This window comes from Herpailurus yagouaroundi, unplaced genomic scaffold (genome assembly GCF_014898765.1).
Source record: "Herpailurus yagouaroundi ecotype Mexico unplaced genomic scaffold, PumYag 181, whole genome shotgun sequence".
Classification (NCBI taxonomy): Eukaryota; Metazoa; Chordata; class Mammalia; order Carnivora; family Felidae; genus Herpailurus; species Herpailurus yagouaroundi.
Genome location: NW_024412412.1, coordinates 31,436,622 through 31,459,822, shown reverse-complemented (window position 1 = coordinate 31,459,822; position 23,201 = coordinate 31,436,622). Strand labels below are relative to the sequence as shown.

Genomic DNA, 23,201 nt, shown 5'->3' with positions numbered 1-23,201 from the left:
GGGCTGCGCAGGCGCAGAAAAGGGGGCGGGGGACTCGGCTTGTTGTGTTGCTGCCCGAGAACCAGAGACGGTCCTGCTTCGGCCGCGGGTCTTCCAGCCGCCCGACCATGTCGTCTCATTTAGTAGAACAGCCGCCGCCCCCCCACAACAACAACAACAACTGCGAAGAGGGTGAACAGCCGTTGGCCCCGACAGCCGGCCTCAACAGTGAGTGCTGGGCCGGCGGGCTCGGTGAAGAGGATGGGGGAGGAGGAGCTGCTCTGGCCGCGGCCGCCAGCTCCGCGCGGAGGGCGGGAGGAGAAGGCAGCCCATTGGCCCCGGCTGAGGATGTGCGGGTGACTGACAGCTCCCGTCACCTGTCAGGGCGAGTTGCTCCTGTCTTCCTCTAGCCCTGTCTCCCCTCCCTCCTGGGGTCTTGGGTGGGGAGCTGCTTGGGTTCGCAGTTGGGGAGGGCCGATGGGTGGGAGGAGAAGGGGGGCGAGCCGATCCCACCTGTGGTGGGCCCCCGAGCGGAGCCAATCGGGGCGCGGGGGGCGGGCCTTGGGGCGCGGTGAGGGCGGGGTGGGCGGAGCGGGCGGCGGAGGGGACGTGGGCAGGGATGGGGACGTGCAGCGGGGACGCCGGGGGATGGACGCGGGCGGCGGGCCGAGGGGAGGGGGCGGCCGGCAGACGCGTGGGAGGTCAGGTGTGCAGCGGGGCTCGGGCCTGGCCCGGCGGACCTCCCCTCTCTGGGTCGGCCTTCCCCCAAGGCTTGGAATGTGAGCCCCTTGGTTCCCTTCCTTTGTTACCACAGGCTGGCCAGGAAAATTATTTGGCAATTTAGTGGTTACTTGTATCGCGCGTGTTGGGGAGTGGGGGGTGTGAGGAGGCCATGCTACTTTTTTTTTTTCTGAGATTTTTTTTTTTTTCTTTTAGAGTTGGCCCAAGTGAGTTTTTTGTTTTGTTTTTGAAACGATGGAGTTGTGTGCCCTGAAAACCTCTTGTGACCAGCCTCTTTAAACCACCCAAGATTGCATAAATCTTGGGAGTCTGGGGCAATAAATGTTTAGAAACGGGCTTAAAACCACACTGATGCAGTCGGGCGCTTGGAAGTCCATGTGCAGTATTGAGTTATGACCAACTACAGTTGCTTATCCAGACATTGCGGTGCTCAGACATCTTGTCCTAAGATTGTTCCTAGCTGTCTTTAAAGCTCAGAGTCTTGGAAAGGTTCTTGCCTAACCTTTCTTTCCACAATTGATCTCATAAAAGAGGTAGTTGGGACAGTTAGCATATGGCCTGATGAAATCATTTAAAAATCATTTGGATGCTTAAATGACACTTCAAGGCATTGCAATCTCTTTCATAAGAGGGAGGTGTTCCAACATGGCCTGAAAATTATTTTAGGGAAAAGAATTCCTGTCCCCGCAAGATGGGGATAGGATTTTCTTATTTTAAGGTGTTTTCATTGCTTATTGCTCCCGTTCCATCTTTTGATGGATGAATTTCTGAAAGGTTGAGTTTTTAAAACTTATAAGTGTCTTATGTTCTGGACTGTAAGATTATATATTATTTCCCACAGTAAGGATTAATTTATGTGTCTTTAAACGTTATTCGTTTCATGTGTTAGTGTGCATTTTAAACACTACTTAACTTGTTTTTAGCATACTCTTAGAAGCATCGGATTTCAGAATAGGAAGACTTTAGAGGTAACTGCCTCTGTTTACTGGTAAAGGAGCAGGGTGAGAGTAAAAGTGTGTTGTCCAAGTTCACAGCAGGCTAGGACTTAGAGCTGAGATTTCTACTTTCAAATGATCTAGTGCTCCTTTCAGGACACGTCAGTGGCCCAGAATGCCCTGGTTATGTGTGTTTACTATTCTCTCAGTATGTTATCCTGCCGTATGAGCAGAAGTGACCTGCCTAGCCAGCTAGCTCTTTTTGGTGTACTCTTTCTTCATCGTACTCCCTCTTATCCTGCAGCGCTCACGACTTGGCCAGTTGGTTAGTATGCATGCATGATTTCACAGAAAAAAAGAAATTTTAGTTTTCCTTTGACCAGCTAGCAAAAACAACAAAGGGGGTTGAGTTGTATGTGATGGTTTATCTCTGTGTCTGGAAGACCCTATGCGGTATTTGATGTTTTGGGACAGTCTGTTGCTGCTGCGTTCGTATTAGCTCTTAACAGAAGTAGAACATTCAGTCTGTGTGTGATATCCAAATGGTGCTTTGGGAAATCTGCTAGATAGCAAGTATTTTATTTGGGGTAGGGTGAGCTTTGAAAAGTTACTGAAGAGCTTTTAGGTAGTGCCATATTTAATGACTCCCCTCTTGCCTTTTATTCTGTTTGTTTTTTCAGTTCATTATACAACCAAACAATATTCAAACCAAACAATTATTTTTTGAACATTATTTGAACATTTTTCAATTTGAACATTTTTCAATTTGAACATTATTCAAACCAAACAATAGGCTTTCCTGATTCCTTCAAATGATTTTTGGGCACTGGGCAAAACAACTTATTCAGATATCTAATACCACCCAAATTGTTGATAAGTTGAAGTTCTTTGTTGGGTAAAGTTGCACCACTGTGAAACACAGAAGATGAACTCGTTGTACAGATTATCTGTGGTTTGTGATTTTTATCTTAAGTTCAGGAATCAAAACAGAGTTTTAACAGCAAATTATTGAAATATTTGAAGTAATGAAAGCTTTCTCTTTTTTTTTTTTTTTTTTTTTAGTTTACCATTGTAGGGGAACAGTTCACCTTCCTTACAAATTAATGGACAAATATACAGAATACTGGCAAAGTTAAAATGATGTTTTTCCAGTTTCCAGTCTCAGTTGTAGTCTTAAGAAAACTGTCAAGTTACTTAATATTTGTGTAGGACATTTATGTTATATAATAATTCTTGTTGTTTAATGTAGGAAGTACAGCCTTTTTTGTTTTTTTTTTCTTTTTGAACATCTTCAGCCATGATGTACTTGTTTCCCCAGTATGGCCAGAGAGCTTTTGAGTCTATGGCATGTGAAACTTCACTGCTTCATGATACTGTTCTTGAAAATATTAGTAACTGGTGTGTAAGTACTCCTTCGTGCAAAATGATTTTTTTTTTTTTAGAAGAATATCAGTGACTGTTCTTGGTCTGCATTCCAGCATCAAGTGCTTGAAATAAAATAAAGGCTTGGAGGAAAGAACATAAGACATGATGAAATGTATCTCTGCTGGTTAGGATGAAAGTTACACATGGGACCTTGGAAAGTTGGGGGGGGGGGATGAGAAATACTCTTCCTCCTTCTCTCCCTTCCTGTGCCCTGCAGCTCTCCCACTCCCCTTCTTGCAAGAGGATTGAACTAGTAATTATAAAACTAGAAAGAGTATATACAGCATACAGTCATGAATATAATCACAATTACTGAACCAGCCTTCATGATGTACTAGATTAGAAAATATAGGGGCGCCTGGGTGGCGCAGTCGGTTGAGCGTCCGACTTCGGCCAGGTCACGATCTCGCGGTCCGTGAGTTCGAGCCCCGCGTCGGGCTCTGGGCTGATGGCTCAGAGCCTGGAGCCTGTTTCCGATTCTGTGTCTCCCTCTCTCTCTGCCCCTCCCCCGTTCATGCTCTGTCTCTCTCTGTCCCAAAAATAAATAAATGTTGGAAAAAAAAAATTTAGAAAATATAGAAGCATGAATCTCTTAGCAATTCTGAATCTCTTAGCAATTCTCAAAGATTTGAGAAAATATCTCATGTATGGTGTATATGTACAGTCTGGCATAAGAACACTTTTCAGTTTGTAAGTAGACTTAATATAACAGAGAGAGCCTGCCAGGTTTTTTTTTTTTTTTTTTTTTTTTTTAAAGCTTGATTTTTAGGAAGAGAATTCACTGAGATTTTTTTTTACTTTGTATTGCTTGGACAGCACAATCCTCATATCTTGTTTCCTTTCCAAGTAAAAAGGGACTTTATGAGGATTGGTAGAGTTAGAACATCAAGAAATTCTGAAGCTATAAATCAAGAATGAACGAGGTAATGAAAAGCATGTGTAGTCCGTCTATTGAGAAAGACAGGTTTACTTTTTTCCCATTTTACTCAAAAAATAAAGCTGGTAGGTAGCCTTTTAATATCTGTATGCATAGGTGTTTCTGCAGTACAGTTTATTTCCATAGATGATATGTCTGGAGAATTGTTGAGTTAGGGAAAGTCTACCTTTTTAGGTGTCTTAATGCATATTGTCAAATTACACTCTAATGAATACCTGATTGTAATAACATCATATTAGAAACAATTTTGGTTATCATTAACCATCGACATTGGATAATGGCTAAAGTATGGTATATCTTTATGAGATGCAAAGCAGTTGTTTAAAAGAATGAGGTAAGGTAATATGCATTGATGGTGAAAGATATCTACAAAGTGTTAGGTAAAAAACACTTTTTACAGAAAAATATGTATAGTATGATTCAATTTTTTTGTAAAGACAAAAGCAAAAAACACAACTATCGAAAAAGCTCTGGAAGTTTACATTATGAACTTTTTAAAAGTGGTTTTATTTGGGAGTAGGAATAGGAGATTGGGAAGAAAGGTATTTTTACTTTATGTATGTTTATTTTCAAGAAACACATTTTTGCATTAAGAAATGTTTCTTAAAAGATACAGAGTATAATTACAATAATAGCTAACACATACCATTCACTAGTGATTTTCCTTATTTTTCTCAGTACTTTATTCATGTTGTCTTCGTGCACCCATCTGAGGTAGATGTAATTTTTATCCCCATTTTACAGGTGAGAAAACTAGTAAGGGATTAAGTAACCTGTTTGGGGTGTAACAGCTGTTAAGTGTTAGATTCAGTCTGTGCTCTTAACCACGGATATTAATATATGCCCAAAATTTTTGTCTGCCTTAAGTGGAAATGCCTTCAGTTATGCTGGGTGTGAAGCCAGTTACAGAAATCACTTTACCAAGCTTTTCCAGGTGTGTCTTCTCAAGTTCGTAGATTATGATTGCTTACATATTTTTAATGCTGGAAGTAGAACCTAGATATTGGTTTGGAAGTCCTTCAAAAAGGTGAGGTGTGGAAAACCTGATATTGTTACAGCTGGTTTTCTCTTTGATCAGCTACTTGAAGTGAACATTAATTGTATTTTAGGGAAGACTGGCTTCCACAGAGATCCATCGGGAACGCCTGGTTCCTTACTTCTTCTACCAGAGCAGCTCAGGTCTTTTGTTTGTGTTGTTTATACATTAGGCTTCTGTACAAGAACTGATTCTGTTGGTTTAAAGTAAGTTTGAAATTGTAGAAAACAATAGGAGTAGGAAAAAAACTTATCACATACCTCTTTCTTTTTCTGTCTCTCCAGTTAAAATACTTTGCAGAGCTCTAAATTTAGGGATGCTTTTGGCATGTTTCTTCTACACTCCAGAGGCACTCCAAGGATTTAGTTAAATTACCTTTAGTGTTCAGTCTGTCTTAGCTTTGTTAGTCGAATTTGTTAATCCATTTTGAACTCTACCTAGTCTGTCCATTTTTGTTTCTGTATAGAATGAGGTCACGGGGACGTCCTGCAACCGTGTTGTTTGGCAGTAGAGTCCCAAAGATTTGGTTGTGGTTATTGGGCTGTGACCCCCACTGGGACTGCCGTGGAGGGAAAGGGAGGAAAGGGTAACTTCATTTTTATTCAGCAAACGCGGTTCTAAGTACTGGACAAGGACAAACTCGTTTATCTACCAGATAGCTGAATATCTCCCACTTATTAGGCACTTCACCCGTGTTCCTCTAGTTAATCCTTAGAGCAGCTCTGAGGTAGGGTCTGTGCTTTTATATCTGTTTTACAAATGAGAATACTGAAGCTGAGAAATATGGGCAGAGAGCAGGCGGTGGAGTCTGATTCCCAGGCAGGTCGCCTTTGAGCTGTTCCTTCATAGAAGGATGATGTGTTCACTTTGGATCTAGAATAGTCCTCACTTCATTAATAGTTCATTTGAGGGTTTGAGCCTGTTTTGGTGATTACTTGTGATTTACTGATGGAAGACTGTTCAGCCACAGAACGCTTAACACTTATGCTGGGAGTTTGGAGAGATGGCCCTACCAGCCTGCTTCATTATATTTTGTAAAACAAAATATGTGGGGCACCTGGGTGGCTCAGTCGGTTAAGCGTCCGACTTTAGTTCAGGTCAGGATCTCGCGGTTCGTGAGTTCGAGCCCCGCGCCGGGCTGTGTGCTGACAGCTCAGAGCCTGGAGCCTGTTTCGGATTCTGTGTCTCCCTCTCTCTGCTCCTCCCCCGTTCATGCTCTGTCTCTCTCCGTCTCAAAAATAAGTAAAATAAATTTTAAAAATAAAAAATAAATAAATAAAAAAATATGCAAAGTATGAAGCAAATCCATCACTATCTCTTTTTGTTGTGAAGTTGGCCTGTTGGCTACTGCTGCCAATTCTTATTAAAATTAAAGCATCTTAATGTGTCCGCAAACTCATGGAGCCAGTAAATATTTTCAAGAGCTGTCCAGATTACCGAGGACACGTCCCTTTTCCCGTGGCTCCACCCCCTTTGACTGTTGGCCGGAGAAAACCTCAGTGTCTCCTGTGCAGATGCACAGTAGTTTCTCCCCTAAAACCAACACGGCTTAATGAAACCCTAGAAAGTAGGAGCTCGTGGGAGAGAAGAAAAGTCAAGTCCACAAGGTACGGTTAGTACATAGAGAAAGGGAATAGAAAGGGGTGAGGTACAGAGGAAAGGAAGAAACTAATCGGTGGCATGGAGACAAGAGCTTTTTCAGAATTCTTAGTGTTACCACCTGATTTAATTAAGAGCTGGATGCGTTCATTTATTTTACACATGTGTACACAAATTGAAACTTACGATTGGAGTTAAATTCTCTGGGAGCTTCTCAATTGTTTATACTAATTAAGACAGTTGGTGACTTATTTAGATGACTTTCATGAAGTTTCTAAGCCATGTGTTTATTTTATCTGTGGGGAGGGCACAACTAAATAGCTGAAGTAGACTTTGGGGAAAAATATGTGTTACATTAAATACATCTATAACTAAAATATTGAAGATAAGTAGGCTGTCTTGTAATAAAGTAGCCATTTATTTTTTGGAAAGCAATCTCAGAGTTTTCAGAGGAGTGCTTATTGTATATAAACTAAGCTTTAACTAGAGAGAAAATTGGCCGAAAAACACATTTTCTAAGATACTAGTGGTTAGAGTTCCAGCTTCTTCTAAATTGGTTGATCGCATGAGCTACTTCAGGAACAAGAACTATACACATTTTTAGACTTCTGTTGCTCCTTATTTATTGTCTTCAGAGTACTTCTACGTTTGCTTTAAGGCAAGACCGAATTCTTATCGGAATTCACCACATTCGCATCTGTGTGCACATGACAGAGTTTGGTTCTGCTGTGGTTAACTTAAGCTATCTGACTCGTCCAACAGGTTCCTGGGTGGAACTCCCTATGAACAGCAGCAATGGCAATGATAATGGCAATGGGAAAAATGGGGGGCTAGAACACGTACCTTCCTCATCCTCTATCCACAATGGAGACATGGAAAAGATTCTTTTGGACGCACAACACGAATCAGGACAGAGTAGTTCAAGAGCCAGTTCTCACTGTGACAGGTAAGTGAGAGCCATGATTTGGTAGAATTCGGAAAACAGACGGGTTACAAGGTTAATTCCCATTAGAAGAAATAAATTTGCTTTCGTCTTCATTTGACAAAATGTGACTCCTGATTTATTGCAGCATGTGAATTTAAATCAGAGAGCTAATTGACAAATAGTTGAGTCCCTAGTGTTTTCCCCTAGATTAAATCAGTTTCTTTACTCAGAGTGTATCATTTTTTTGATATTTATCGGTTTAAAAGTCAAGGGCATAAATGTTTACTTGTAGAATGAATCCAACTTTTTCCCATTTTCCTTTGTGTCCCTGTTTCAGAGATCACATTCTGCCAGTCACCTCTTCTGTGTCTGTCCCCCCTTCTAGCTTGTGAGTCTCCAAAGAGCAGGGGTCATGTTTCATCTCCGTGGTACCCTTGATAGTCATGGTGCTGGTGTGTAGTAACACCCAGTACGTGTTTCTGAGTCCTAGGAACTACAGGTTGATGCAAGTTATGGCAGAATTTGCAGGGTGGAAACACTGACCACCGGCTATCAAGATAGTTAATTTGGGAGGCCATTCTGTTTCTTCAGAGGAACTTTTATTTTAGACCTCCTATTTCTATATTTAACTCGGGAAAAGTAATTCCACTGATTAAGAACTGCTTATGGTGAAAGAGTAAGGGCACGGTGATTGAGTTGAATGAAACCAAGTTGTTTGTTTGCTTTTCAGTGTAAGCGTATTTCCAGCCATTGACTCCCGCGGGACGCGGTATTAAATGACATGGTGATCTACCTAACACCTCCTGGTCGGTGACGGCCATACGTTAGCATTACGGGATACTGGATGATGTGGTTAACTAAGAGTTAACTGATATTATCCATGGAGAAAATGCAAACGCACGAGGAAAAGGCTAAGGAAACACTTAAAAATGGGTACTAAAAATAAAAGTGATTATCTCTAAGGGACGGAATTATGGATATTTTTCTTCTTCTGAACATTTTTGTACTTTGTGTAAAATGTATATATAGCACATTTTATATATCAGAAAAAGTTTAAAAGGAGAAACAGGAGTTCAGTCATGTTTGAAGTTCCTGCCTGTCTTATGATCCACCGATGTCACCAAGGTTGCTGGCTCTGGCCCACCGCGCACCCCCGCCTCTGCCTTGTCCCTGTACTTCCCAGGAGCCTCGTTAGAAGCAGAGCAGATGGCTCTTTGCTGAGCAGCTTGCCACTGATTCCAGTAGCAACAGCATTCGTCTGTCTTTCAGAATGAAGTTTCTATTACGCTGCATTTATATTATGGGACTCGTTTTGCGTTTCTGAAGTTTTCTGCTTGTTCTAGGCTTGTTTCTAAGGCTTTTCTGCATTCAAGTACATGACCCTTGATGATTGGCATCAATGTGTCCCTTAACCTGTTCACTTGCTGTGGTCATTGAGCAGAGAAGAAGTCCCTTGCTTGCTTTTCTGGTCAACTTCTTTCACTTGTGGTTGTAGTTATACTTGTGATTGGACATGAATTTACTTTCTCACGATCATGTTCAAGTTAGGTCTTTAAACATGTGAAGTGAGGCGTGGCGCATGCCTTCGAGCACTTTCCTGTCCCTCAGCTTGTGTGCCTTTACGCGCTGCGTTCCTGGTCATCTTTCAGAGAAGGCCTACAGCTCGAGCTCAGTAATACTCTCCCCTGCTATATAACACATTTTAACATTCAGAAATGTCTTTAAAATTCATGTCATTTGAATTGCCATGCATCCCTATATTTGAAGTCATTGAGAAGTGTTTCTTATAGATGGAGAAATTCTAGGATTCTTGGATATTAGTCTCAAAGCTAATTTATGTATACAGTGACCCTTGAACAACGTGAGTCTGGACTGCACAGTCATGTGAATGCTTTTCGATACAGTCCAATACTGTAAATGTGTTTTTTCTTCCTTATGATTATCTTTAACATGTTTTTCCTCTAGCTTACTTTATTGTAAAAATACACTAGACAATACATATAACATACAAGATATGTGTCAGTTGACTATGTTATCCGTAAGGCTTCTGGTCAAAAGTAGGTTATTAGCGATTAAGTTTTGGGGGACTCAAAAGTTACACATAGGTTTTTAACTTTGTGGGGTGGCCTCAGCACCCTGTATTGTTCAAGGACCAACCGAACTTGGAATTTAAAAATTATCCCACAGATACATTTTTGTCACTGTGGCGGTTGTAAGAAGATAACCCCCCTGTGTTTTATATCGCGTTTCACCCTACTGCGGGAGTTCTCAGCCTACACACCAGACATACCTAGGGAGCTTTTAAAAATACCAGTGCACAGACCCCATCCCTAGAGATTCTCATTCCGTTGTGAGGGGTGGGGTAGAGACAGGATATTTTAAAAGCTCCCCAGCTAATTCTATCATGAGCCAGAATTGAAGCTCTAATGCATTTCACATTGTTAGGAGGAGTAAACCATTGACCAGTGAAACATTGAGTATTTTCCTAAGTGGGATTGGTGCCAACGATAAAGAAGGAGAGAAGTGCTCCTGTAGGGTTCTTGACTGTGTCATTCTACTGCGTTGACCTGCTTAGGGCTACGGAAGGCTCGCCCTTAACTGGATCTCTGGCTGTGAACTCAATGATGTTGGAGCATAAGGACAGTCAACTGAGGACAACTGTGCCTCCTACCTGGTTCCTGTGCTGTAGCCTGAGATTTCTAGTTTAAGACCAAAATTTTCTAAATACACTAAAATGTTTGTGCAGTACAGAATCAGCTTTTCTCTCTTGCCATCCCTATTTAGGACTCTCTTGTGTCAATGATAATAGTCTGAGGCTCCTAGGCCGAATCAGTCTGACAGATTTCAGGTGAACTTATTTTTGAGTGTGTCTCACCATCATTTCTATATGTTAACATTCTACACGTGCTCTTGGTATCTTGAACAGTTAATATCTAGTCCTTTGAACAAGTCAGGCCTGAGCATTTTCATCCATACTTCAGTTTAGATTTGGGAGGTGGGGGCGGGGTGTATAGTGGAAAATCTAGTGACCTGTTGTGTTATACTTGATCTTAGCCGAAAGGCCGAGAAGCAACAACCTGCCGTGGTTACACAAGGAATCGCTGATAAAACTAAGAATAGAACTTAGCATGTTGTGTTCATCTATTGTATCAAGATAGTTTGCAGTCACGTGTTTAGTCGAAAAGTTTGTAAATTTTTGTTTTGGGGAATATTATCTTGTACTTTTCATTAAAGTTCCATATTCATATATGAGCTTCAGTAATCCACTCTGAGATATCTCAAAGCAAATATTTCTGAAACAAGTAGAACAGTGGTTCTGAAACTCTTTGGTCTCAGTACTCCTTTACAGCCCTAAAAATTACTAGGATCCCCAAATGTCCTTTGATTATGTGGGTTATATATTTCAACATTTAACTATATTAGAAATTAAAACAGAAAGTTTCAAAATACACACTCATTCAACAATAATAAACCCTTCACATTTCAATATAAGTAGCTTTTTAAAATGAAAAGCAACTTTTTCATAACCAAAAAAATTAGTGAGAATTAGTAGCATTGTTTTACATTTTTGCAAATCTCTTCAATATCTGGCTTTAATAGAAAACAGCTGGATTCTCATCTGCTTTTGCACTGGGTCTGTTGTCATAAAACACATCATGTAGCCTTTGGAAAGTTTCACGATACACGGAGTAAGAATGACAGACATGACAGAATAAGAATGACAAAGGCAAATAAATTGTAATAGTATCGCGAACACAATTTTAAACTTGAAGACCCTTTGAAAGCGTGCCAGAGGAGGTGTTCGAGAAGATGTGACCGCAGATTGACCCTGAAGCTGGACTTGGGCAACTGGAGGCTCCCCAGCCCCTCTCCTGACCTTGGAATGTGCCTACCTTCCCAGCTCTCAGAAGCTGCCTGAGGAATACAGCTTTGAGACAGAAATGTGGTGTTGAGACTGTTTGAACGGCATATGTGACTAGACCCAGTTAAGGCCTCTGTATGAACTTTTAAGATTTGGCAGGCTGATGGCGATCTGATGTGCTCGACTTACTGTCACCCCAAGACAAGCCTCATCTGTAAGTTCCCTCTCTCTTTAAAGCTGTCACCTACCGATGTGGGGTGGCCTGCCTCTTTTGCTCTCCTCGCCCTCCCATTTGGGGGCCGGTTTCAGATTCTACCCAGGAAGCTCCTCAGGAGGCTGGGAACCAACTGGGCTCTGAAAACTGCTTTCACATGTTGAGACTTGCTAGTGATGAATTATTTAATGAGGAAAGAGCTTTGAGCAAAAGAATCCCAAACCAGCTTTCTGAATTTGTAGATCATCGTACCTTTATTGGAAAAAGAGTAAAAATAAGGAAATTTATCATTGCAAAGAAATTCATCACCACCACAGAATTCCAGAACATTTTGGAAACAAGAGTGCTTGATTTCAGAAAAGATAATACTTTTTGATTTGTGGCTTTTTCAAAGCCAATTCTACTGTAACTTTCAGTTTTCTAATTTCCAGTGGAGGTTAATTTACTTGGCAAAATGAGAACTAAAATTAATGGCTAAATTCTTTCTCTTCTAGCCCTTCCCCACAAGAAGATGGGCAGATTATGTTTGATGTGGAGATGCACACCAGCAGGGACCATAGCTCTCAGGTGTGTGTGCGTGTGTTCGTTGTTCTGATGTACAGTAAACAATTAGGAAAAATGCGAACCTCTGGATAAGTGTGTTTTGCTAAAATATATTGAAGAATAAGAAGACTTTAGAAAGTACTTGGAAGCTGTTTTAAGTTATTCAGTTTCTGGTTGTATAATTTACTTAGGATGATACAGCCCTTGTACTTCTGTACAGCTGAGAATTTGGGGTCCTATCACCCTAAAAGAATTGGAAAATTCTTTTTTTAAAATTTTTTTAAGTGTCTATTTATTTTTGAAGGAGAGAGAGAGACAGAGTGTGAGTGGGGGAGGGGCAGAGAGAGAGGGAGACACAGAATCCCAAGCAGGCTCCAGGCTCTGAGCTGCCAGCACAGAGCTCAACACGGGGCTCAAACTCACCGTGAGATCATGACCCGAGCCGAAGTCGGACGCTCAACTGACTGAGCCAGCCAGGTACCCCTAGAATTGGAAAATTCTTATCTATGATGTATCATTCTGTATTCTGGGCTAGTTTCTTGAGTTTATAAATGGAAAACTGAGGAGTTTCATGTAAGGTCACAAAATGAATGAAAAGGAAAGCTGTAGAACCAGGTATGAAAACTTTTTCCGCATCTGAAATCAAAGCAGTGACTTTTGAAGTGAATACAACAGCTAGAGAGAGAATTCATCTAAATTTTGCAGGGTTCATTAAATTAAAGAAGATAAGAATAGTTCACTAGGAGTTGATGTTTTAGTAAAATCAACGGATATAGTATTGAAAGCTTACAAGGGTTTATATTATAAAACTTACGATGAGTAAATACTTGTTGTTCGTGATTTAGAATGTTCATAGCCAGCCCTTAACTTTCACCGAAAAGGGTCAGTGCAGATTCGTGAGGACAGGAACCGTTGTCTTGCTCTCCTGTGTTAGGTGCTTGCAGAGTGTTCGATGGAGGTTTGTTTAAATGGATTCTGACAGAAACTTTGTTTTGTGGGGTTATCACTTTACAACGTCCTAAACCCCTTTGCACTAGAAACATTTTACATGGTATGTTGGATGCACCCAGTATTTTCTGTTTCCGAAGGCTGCACAATTTCTCCCTGCTTTGCCTATATTCTATTTGTGCTGTCCTGAAACCTCGCAGATCTGTGGATTGAATACAAATTTATATTATGATGAGCTTTATCTTATAGAGAAGGTTACAGTAGCAAGGCTCTCACGTAGGAAGCTGTTCTGACTGTAGTTGTTGAATTGCTGGCTTACGTATGTCCAGTTTGCCATGTGGATGTGCTATAACTAATGAAGAAGAAAATATATAGTTTCCATGGCAAAGTGGACTAAGGAATCCCAAGACAGAGAAGTGAAATTAATTCTTTGTTGTAGTCTTTCCTGAGGAAGATATCCTCAATCCATATTGTCTTTCGTATGGACAAATTGAAAATCTAGATTAGCCTTTTCCAGAATGTGTTTCGAGAAACAGTTGCTCAATGGGAAGCTCCATAAAATAATCCTGAAGGCAAGTTAAGTGGAAATAATACAGCCCCTGTGCTCCCTCCCCCTCCCATCCCAGTATTTACAGCACATAGTAGTACCTTAAAGGCTCTGACAACTCCTGCAGTAAAAGAATCTGTTTATTGGGGCGCCTGGGTGGCTCGGTCGGTTAAGCGTCGGCTCAGGTCACGATCTCACAGTCTGTGAGTTCGAGCCCCGCGTCGGGCTCTATGCTGACAGCTCAGAGCCTGGAGCCTATTTCAGATTCTGTGTCTCCCTCTCTCTCTGCCCCTCCCCTGTTCATGCTCTGTTTCTCTCTGTCTCAAAAATAAATAAATGTTAAAAAAAAAATTTTTTTTAAAAAGAATCTGTTTATTTAAACCAAGTGTTTTCCAAGTTAATTTGATCTTAGACCTCCCTCCCCCTTCACACATACTTCCCCCCCCCACCCCCAAATAAGCTCCCTAACCACCTAATGAAACACTTTGATAGGTGCTCTCCTGGTTCATGGAGTGGCAGTGTACAATTAGCCTTCACTGATAATTGAATTCAAATGGAATTCTAGAGCTGACTGCATCCATCCTAGAATTCCAAAGGAATTTGTGAAATTTAGGAAAGATAATGAAAATCTTTTGGCTTCTGTGTCGGATTATGGTCGTATTGCTAGTGTGGTTCCTATTCAGAAACAGGTACCTAAAGGAACATTGAAGTAAGACTTTTAATAAGACATCGGTAGGTATGATTTACTTAAGCTTTCAAAAAGCCTTTTTCATTGCTTTTTTAAAATTGAAGAAACGATCATTTAAAAATGAGTAACTTTAGGGCTTGGGAGGACACATTTTATATTTGTGAATGAGAAGCAAGTTTAGGGTTAGCAAACTTTGAAGCAGTTACCACAGGACTGTTATGGTACTTGATTTTATTGAACATTTTTATACATGTCTATACGAGGAATGTTTGGCATTTTCAGCCTTTTCTAGGAGGAAGGAAAGACACTGATAGATATATTCTTGGTGCTAAATTTATTCCTAAAAAAAGTTTTTCCCACTTTTGATGTTCTCAGTCCAGTGAAAGAGGTGATATTAGCCCTGAGAACAAATAGGGAAAGTGAGACTTTGTCTTCGAGAAGTTACTTATCTAAGATCACAAAGCCAATACACAGTAGAGCCAGGATTGAAACCAGGGCTGTCTGGGCCTGCTCCTTCTACTGTAATAAGTCCTTGTAGGGGATTGATTTCAGGAGAGCTCATAAGGTCATGAGAATGAACTAAAACATGCCTGCTAAGTTAATGCTGTGAAGAAGCCTAAGGGGTAATGCATTTAAGAAAAGGATCATTCAGACTATACCTTTATGACCATAGTCCTCAAAAGTCTTGTTTTATAGTAGAAAATTGACTGTAGATGGTCTCTTGAAGTCATGATGCAGACTGAAGATGTCCTCCCTTCTCCTTCTTGTAAAACTGTGGTTTATCTGCCCATGGACCCCACTGTATGAAGTTTAATAGTCACATGCAGAGAACTTGAGTGGCCCAGGGAAGGAAAATGTAAGTGATTTGAAGGTAAGGGACTTCCGCATGAGAACAGGCTAAAATGATGAGAATTTTTTTAGACGTGGGTGTAGAGAGAGGATAATTCAGTTTAAAAGCACAAATCGTATTAATTAGGTTAAGTACATTTTTACCATATTCCGGAATTCCAAGGATTAGAAGGTAATTTAAAACCTGAAACTGGCAAATTTAACATGAATAAAAGGGAAGCACATGGCGGTAGTAAACGAGGATAGCATGAGATTCTTGGTTTTTAAGGTAAGCAGTCTAAACTGATTTGCGCAATTTGTATTTTGTTGTTGTTTATTTGTTTTTTACTAGTAGTCTAAAAACTTTGCTTCACTCAACTGAGAGAAAATGACATCAGCTTCGAAAAAATTAGAGCGTAAAATCTTACCACACTTTCATTCTCTCGGAAAGTAGGAAATACTGATCTGTTCACAAATTTAAATGTAAATCTTCGAGCAGTTTTAAGGAGAGACATGTGAGACCAGAGTCGGAAACTGGAAGCAGAATGTTGTGCGGTGTTGCATATAGCCAGATATTGTGTGTACACAAACTGGTCTCTAAGTAAATTGTAACAGTTTATTGTTTTTGATTTAGGATGTTTTCAGATGTATTTCACAAAGAGCCAACTCATGATTCTGAGTAATCTCAATACCCAGTGGAAAAAGCTTAATCCTAAAGGCTACATTGTGTCATTCAGCAGAATTTGCTAAATCCAGCAGAACTAAATAAGAATGGTACTACCCGAGTAGCAGAAATCCACAGGGATTTTACTTTCGGTTCGATCGTCTCTAGATGCAGGTAGCCCATTTTATTCTGAAACCACCTTACTGGGGCACCTGTTTCAAAAAGAACTAGCCTGTCAGAGAGAATCATGTTGATCTATTAAGTTCTGCATTTCACTGCTGTCTGCGAAAAGAATGGAAGCTTTGGTCAAAGAATGAATCCTGTTCAAGCAAAGTAACAAATCAAAATAGTTCGCTCTGAGACCCTTTGGTTTGAGGTCCTAGCATCCATTCTGTAAAGCTGAGTGAACATTGCTGTTCATTTTTAGGAATATCTCCTAAAAATTCCTGTGGCTTCTTTTGCATGTTCTTGGCCTGAAACTATAGGTTATAGTTAGCAAGAGCAAAGACTTCTTTCTCATTTATCTGATGGAAAAATGTCAAATTCTAAGTCAGTAGCAAATAAATGGGTCCAAGAAACTTTTGGCGTAAGTACTTTTGAATAAACCTTGAGAAATGTTTACTGATTTGTCTAAAAAGTATATAATCTCCTTCCAGGAAATAAAACCTAATGCTTATAAGTGGGGGCTGTAGAAAACCGTTTGTCCAGGTTGAAATACTGGCCCCGCCTCTTACTGATTACGGAACCTTAGGCAGTTACTGAATTTGTGTCTTCATTTCCTCATCTGTAAAATGGAATGTCAGTAATTCCTGTTTTTGTAGGGTTGTTGCAAGGTAAAGATTAATGCATGTGAAGTGCTTAGAATGATGCTTGTATTTTGATGAATGATTAATAAATATTATTATTTACTTCATCACATCTCCCACTGATTTCTTCCCTCATCACTTTAATTGGTTTGTATATACATTTGGATATGTTGTCTTTTAGTTTTAATGATGAAAAATTTTAAGTGCGTACAAAAGTGAAGAGAATGTTGCAGTGGGCCTGTGAAGAAACATTGACCAGATTCAACAGTTGTTAATGCTTTCTGCACTGTACCTAGCATGATAGCCCCAAGTGCGCTTTTTTGAGGTTCACATCCTCTGCTTAGATAGAACCGCAGTGAGGCCCGCTCAGGTTCTTTTTGAGATCTTGAATGCTGTGATCTCAGATCATTTTGTCAGCCTGTTTGGAAAGCTGTCACGTTTCTTCCATGAAAATTGCCCAGGCACAACCTTAGGATCTTCATGTATTTGTTGTCTAGATTTGTCTTTTGTGGTAGGAAAAATTGGTCTTCTTTTGTTTTTCTTTTTAAAGTTGTAATTCTTCTTTACAGTCAGAAGAAGAGGTTGCAGAAGGAGAGAAAGAAGTTGATGCTTTGAAGAAAAGTGTAGACTGGGTGTCTGACTGGTCCAGTAGACCCGAAAACATTCCACCTAAGTGAGTTCTTGCCCGTGTCTCCTCTGGACACAGGGGAGGTGTGAACTACCAGCGTGCGGTGGACCTACTCATTTCCAAGATGTTCTCAGCAAGTGCATTTCTGACCCCTTCCTCTGCCTTTCTTTCCCCAGGGAGTTCCACTTCAGACACCCCAAACGCTCCGTTTCCTTAAGCATGCGGAAAAGCGGGGCCATGAAGAAGGGGGGTATCTTCTCCGCAGAATTTCTTAAAGTGTTCATTCCGTCTCTCTTCCTCTCTCATGTTTTGGCTTTGGGGCTAGGGTAAGTACTGGTGAACTCCCAGCGTGTTTTCCATTTATTTTACCCTCCTATTTTTTTTTCCAGATGTAAGAAACATGGTTGAGACCGTTTGTATTGTTTCCCTTTAATGTTTGAGTGCAGATAGGGTGAGCTTAAAAGAACTGTTGAAGCCGATACGTTATTGGTACATTGGTAAGCATTTTTAATAGTGGAGTTTTGTTTTTCTTATTTGAAAGTAAGTTGTTCGTGTTAGTCCTGTAGTGATCATTTTTAAGTGGGCTCTTCTGTGTCTGATTTTTCCTTTTGGGTTTTGTCGTTTATAAATTATTCAAGATTAGCTAAGCTTTAAAGTAAACTAACCTTTAGTGTATAAATTTGGGGCTGATGTGAACATTTTTTCCCCCCAGATGGGAAAATACACCGTTTTATTGAATAGTCTTTGAGTGAAACTGGTAGGTTGGTGGGGGTCCTGTATTTTTCTTCCTGTAGCATTTTCATTGACTCTTCTAAAATTGACCCCACGTTTACCTGTAGCTGATTGATTGATTTTTCAGTCTTTTAAATTCTTTTTTTTTTTTTTTTTTTTTGATCGAACAGTTGAGGAAATCTATTTTTTTGGAGGATTTTAGGAGTTAAACACTAGCTGTTAGTTTCTTTTTTTAAGGTCTGTTATTCTCTTCAAGCATGTACAAGGAGTCATTTTCTCTATATAATATGCAAAAGAGATATCCCTTATCTTCCCTTTAAGGAGCTCAGCATATGGGAGAGTATTTACAGTCACAAACATGGAAACATATACGTGACTTTCCCATAGACTCCTCTTGTCTTTCTTGGTTCTTGATCCGTTTTTGTGATGGCAAAGACCGTGATGGCAGACAGCGGAATGGAAGGGGTTTGTGCGGAAGGAAGTGTGTGAGTGTCGTATGGGGTTGCTGTGAGGGCAGACTGGGTAGGACTTTAAATTCCCTTTCAGTATAGGGGCACGTGCGTGGCCCAGTCGGTTAAGCTTCCGACATCGGCTTGGGTCATGATCTCGCGGTTTGTGAGTTCGAGCCCCGCATCGGGCTCTGTGCTGACAGCTCAGAGCCTGGAACCCACTTTGGATTCTGTGTCTCCGTTTCTCTCTGCTCCCCTGCTCACGCTCTGCCTCTCTCTCTCTCTTTCAAAAATATAAACATTCAAAAAAAAATTTTTTTAATTCCCTTTTAGTATTGACTGCAGAGTAGTTCATTTGCCCTCAGGGAGTTTGGTTTTTGTACCTTGCGCAGGCTCTTTCTTTCATGAGTCTTCAGATTCTCTCTCTTGCTGGAATAAGTGTGTTATTATTGATGAATGTAGAAAAAATGATTTGAGAAAGTTGGTTGGTTTTGTTACACTGGGAGGGGTGGGACTAAATTCCTATTTTCCTTAACTTCCTTTCCGCTTATGTTACTTAATGGTAAAATGCTTGCTTGGCATGGGAAAGCAATTAGGCCTGATCCTGAAGAGTTAAATGGTTCGTAAGACCCCCCTGTAAGTCACTGGCAGCTTTGTGATTTGGCTCATTACCGTATGTCGTATCTCAAATATCAATAGACCTCTGTCCGCTGTAAGGGAACATCTCAAAGGAAGTTTGTGCTTTGTTCTTTGGGGAATCTGTTCTCTCTGGTTTTACTTTTGTCTGATCGCTGCCCCTGTGCTGTCCAGTCCTGCCTAATGAGTAAACATAATTATATAAAACCAGTTTGGCTGGCTGCTGACTAGTTTGAAGTAAGTCAGCAGTGATTTCAGGGTAGGGAACTGTGCACTGACACCTTTTAGCCTTCTACGAGAATTGAAACATTTAGTTTTTAAGTACAGTTCAGCCTGTGGAAAGCTGGTATACACCTGTTGAAGCCGATGAAACGTGACGCACTCTGTTTCCTTTCAGCATCTATATTGGAAAGCGACTGAGCACACCTTCTGCCAGCACCTACTGAAGGAAAGAAAAGCCCCTGGACAAGCGTGTGACCTGTGAAGTGGTGTATTGTCACAATAGTTTATTTGAACTTGAGACCATTGTAAGCATGACCCAACCTACCACCCTATTTTTACATATCCAAGTTCCAGTAACTCTCAAATCCAGTATTTTATTCAAACTCTGTTGAGGCATTTTACTAACCTCATTCCCTTTTTGGCCTGTAAGACACTTTAGAATTTCCTAACAGAGTTTACTGTTATTTAGAAATTTGCAAGGGCTTCTTTTCCGCAAATGCCACCAGCAGATTATAATTTTGTCAACAATGCTATCGTCTCCTTTTAGTGCTACCAGACTTAGACCTGCATCATTCGTGGTATACATTTTGCTCTTGCAAGATAACTACCATCTCTCTCTTCAAATGAGATCAGGTTAGCAAATGATATGACAGCTTTGTTGTTTTGTTTTTTTCAAGACAAAGGCAAGCTTCCCTAAGCTTGAATTTATAGTTATTAAAAAAGAAAACAAACAAACAAAAAAAACCAAGACACACACACAAAAAAATATCCTGGGCAATAAAAAATTATTTTAAACAAGCTTTGGAGCCACTTTTTGTCTAAACAGCCTCCTTAATGGCGCCTTTTAATTTGTAGGAGGCCAGCTACATAAACGATGGGTATGACGTAGAATCAGAACTAAAGCACATGAGCATATTTTAATACTAGGATGTTGTAATGCTGTCTTTTCTATGGTGTAGAATCTCTGTTACTCATAAGGAACGTCTCAGGCCTACCTAGAAATAGATGAAATTGCTTTGGGGATTTGTGTGTGTTTGGTATTTTTATGTTTATTAGCTTTAGCTGCATGTGAATTTTTCATGACTTTTAAGCTTTTCTGTTGTTGTTGTTTTTTTCCTAAGAGGCGGCTTTGGAACGAGTTCCAATTTGTGGTACAAATACGGGCTTCTTGTTCTAGGAAGCACCACTTACACTCTGAAGCCTTTAAACTGTGAAGGTAATTGTTTCGGAGTGATTCCAAGCACTCGCACACCTTTGAAAACCAGACGTGGGTTGTGGGGACAGTTGACAGTTCTGAAAAGATGGCGTTTGTTTTCTTCGGATCTTTCCCTCTCACCTGTCCAGCCTTCCCACGGTGGTCCCTGCGATTGGGCGGGCGCTGGCGGTTTTCTCCTCCCGTAGCCATCTTCAGTTGTGAACTCCTGAAGTTCCAGGGCACTCGGCAACAGTGATCGGCTTGTGTGTGTTCGTGCATTTGGGTTTGTTTGTTTCTAAGATGTGAAGCTTTAGGACCGAATTGTTAGAAAGCATCAGGACCCCCAGTTATTGCAAGTAGATTTCTTGGATTTTTGGAACACCTGGCATGACTCTGAAGGATACTATTATATGTTTTATATATAAATTGCTGCTTATGATGTAGACATGACTATTGACTATTTAGAGGACCATTGGTAATCTTAAAACTGGCGATCTCTTCATTAAATCAAGTGCATCAGATTGCCTGGGATAAGAGCAGTGACAAGAATAGATTTGCCGGTCTGCAGAAACTCTCTAACTCTGTTCTCTTTCACATCAGATTTTGTAAACTGGATGTGTTGTAGTGGAAAATAACCTACAGATTAAACAAAAGAATAATTTCTGACTATCTTCTTTTCAAGAATATAGCAGGTTATCTTTGAGAAAGATGATATATCCAAAATAGTTTTCTGAATTATTTTATGTTTTCTTTCGAGCGGTTGATGTCTGAATAATTTTGGATATCTTTTTATTATACTTTGTTTCTAGCTTATTCTTAAACCTGGTAACACTTGATTTGCCTTCTATAACCTATTTATTTCAAGTGTTCATATTTGAATTTGTTTGGAAAGTGAATCTGATGGCCCACTGATTTTGAAAAGCCTGCCTAAAACTGGAAAGGCCGATCAAGTTGCAAGAACTAAAGAGTTGGACCGCTGTAATATACAGCTTGTATTACAGTCCGTATCATGGGAGGGAAAAGTAAAATTATACAAAAAGTAAGAGCAACTTTTTTATAGGTAACACATTGCCCTCTTTTGAAACTCAGTAGCAATCCTATCAGTAGTGTGGTTGAACTTGGGTATGTTTATGATTTTCTTCAACATCGGACATAAATTTAGTTCTTTTTTCTTAAACTATCTGTGAAATTTTGGACTATTACTTAAAACATGAATACCTGATCACAGTAGAACTTATCATAAGATACAGTCATGCAGTATTTATTGACAGCCCTAACATATGGAATACATGTTGATGCTCCCACCCAGATTTATGTCAAACAGAAACAGATTGCGTGATTAGAAAGGAGACTTCAACACGTAACAGTTGATGTTTTAAGAATAATGTTTTTAAAGCTTTACGCCTGTTGACAGTTTGGGGGACGAAAAGGCAGGCTTCATTTTTCTTGATTGATGAAAGCTGGCTAAAAATATTCGTATGTGGAATCACGAGCAAAACTGCACAAACTTGCACATTAAAAAGTGCAACAAGTTACTTTGCAGCAAAAGTATTTACTGTTGTAAAAAGTGAAAACCGAACACTTAGCCAGTGGGATGAATTTTTAAGTGAACCAGTTGTTGAAATTATTGGAATTAACTGAGCCAAAGTGATTATGCATTCTTCATCTATTTAGTTAGCACTTTGTATCATTATATACAGTTTACAATACATGTATAACTTGTAGCTATAAACATTTCGTGCCATTAAAGCTCTCACAAAACTTCTTCTGTCAGCATATCGTTTTATGTCATGTGTGTTGCCTGGGAGTTCAGAGAGGAGGCCTTCTGTGTGCACAGAAGTTTTCCACCATTGAGCTCCTTGAATACTAGGGTGCCGAGTTCACAGGGACGAATGCTCTTCCTGCCCTCCTGAGTTCCCTCCTCTTGGGGGGACCGTCACCACACAGATGAAATTATTTATCAGAGATGTGTATAAGAAGTAGAAGGGGACCAAAGCAATTTAGAACTTTTGTTCTGCCAGAGAGCATCAGGATATTATTCACAGAAGAGGTGATATATTGAAAGATGAGTGAGTGTTCAATGCAAAAGAGAATCAAGAGCATGCCTATAAAGGAATGGCAGAAACTGACATGTGAAAATCTATCCTAGGGACACCTGGGTGGCTCAGTCGGTTAAGCGTCCAGCTCTTGGCTTTGGCTCAGGTCATGATCTCACAGTTTCAGGAGTTCAAGCCCCACATCAGACCCTGCATTGACCGTGCGGGGCCTGCTTGGGATTCTCTCTCTCCATCTCTTTCTGCCCCTCCCTTGCTTGCTATCTCTTGCTCAAAATAAATAAAAACAAACTTAAAGAAAATCGATTCTAGAAATAACAGGAAGTTCGTTGTGGCTGGAAAACGGGATGGGTAGGGAGGAAATTCAAAGTATAGTTTAGTGCTGAACCAAACAGATTCATATGCTCTTCTGGGAGTTGAACTCCTGTGTCTAGTCCATGGGATACCTTTGAAGGGTTAAATGCAGGGAAATGATTGAAGACTGAAGTTTTGGATGGTCATGAAAACATGAGGAGAGGAGTACCAGAGGCCAGAAGATCAGTTGATTCTCTAGGTAAGGAATAGGGCCTGCCCTGGGTAACCCCCAGGATGGGAAGGGTGGGCCAGGG

The 23,201-nt window shown here is 40.4% G+C and overlaps 1 protein-coding gene across 2 annotated transcripts; it reads left to right on the top strand.

Moving 5' to 3' along the window:
- The first annotated feature begins 16 nt into the window (after positions 1-16).
- On the top strand, positions 17-22,303 carry BNIP3L (BCL2 interacting protein 3 like). Of its 2 annotated transcripts, none has more exons than XM_040490234.1 (6): positions 17-207; positions 7,415-7,598; positions 12,148-12,220; positions 17,247-17,350; positions 17,482-17,631; positions 19,520-22,303. In XM_040490234.1, the coding sequence occupies exons 1-6, from the start codon at positions 108-110 to the stop codon at positions 19,566-19,568; spliced, it is 660 nt and encodes a 219-aa protein (XP_040346168.1). In that variant the 5' UTR covers positions 17-107; the 3' UTR covers positions 19,569-22,303. The 2 variants fall into 2 exon arrangements, with proteins under 2 accessions (XP_040346168.1, XP_040346169.1); XM_040490235.1 differs by lacking the exon at positions 17-207 and adding an exon at positions 6,564-6,660.
- Positions 22,304-23,201: the final 898 nt, after the last annotated feature.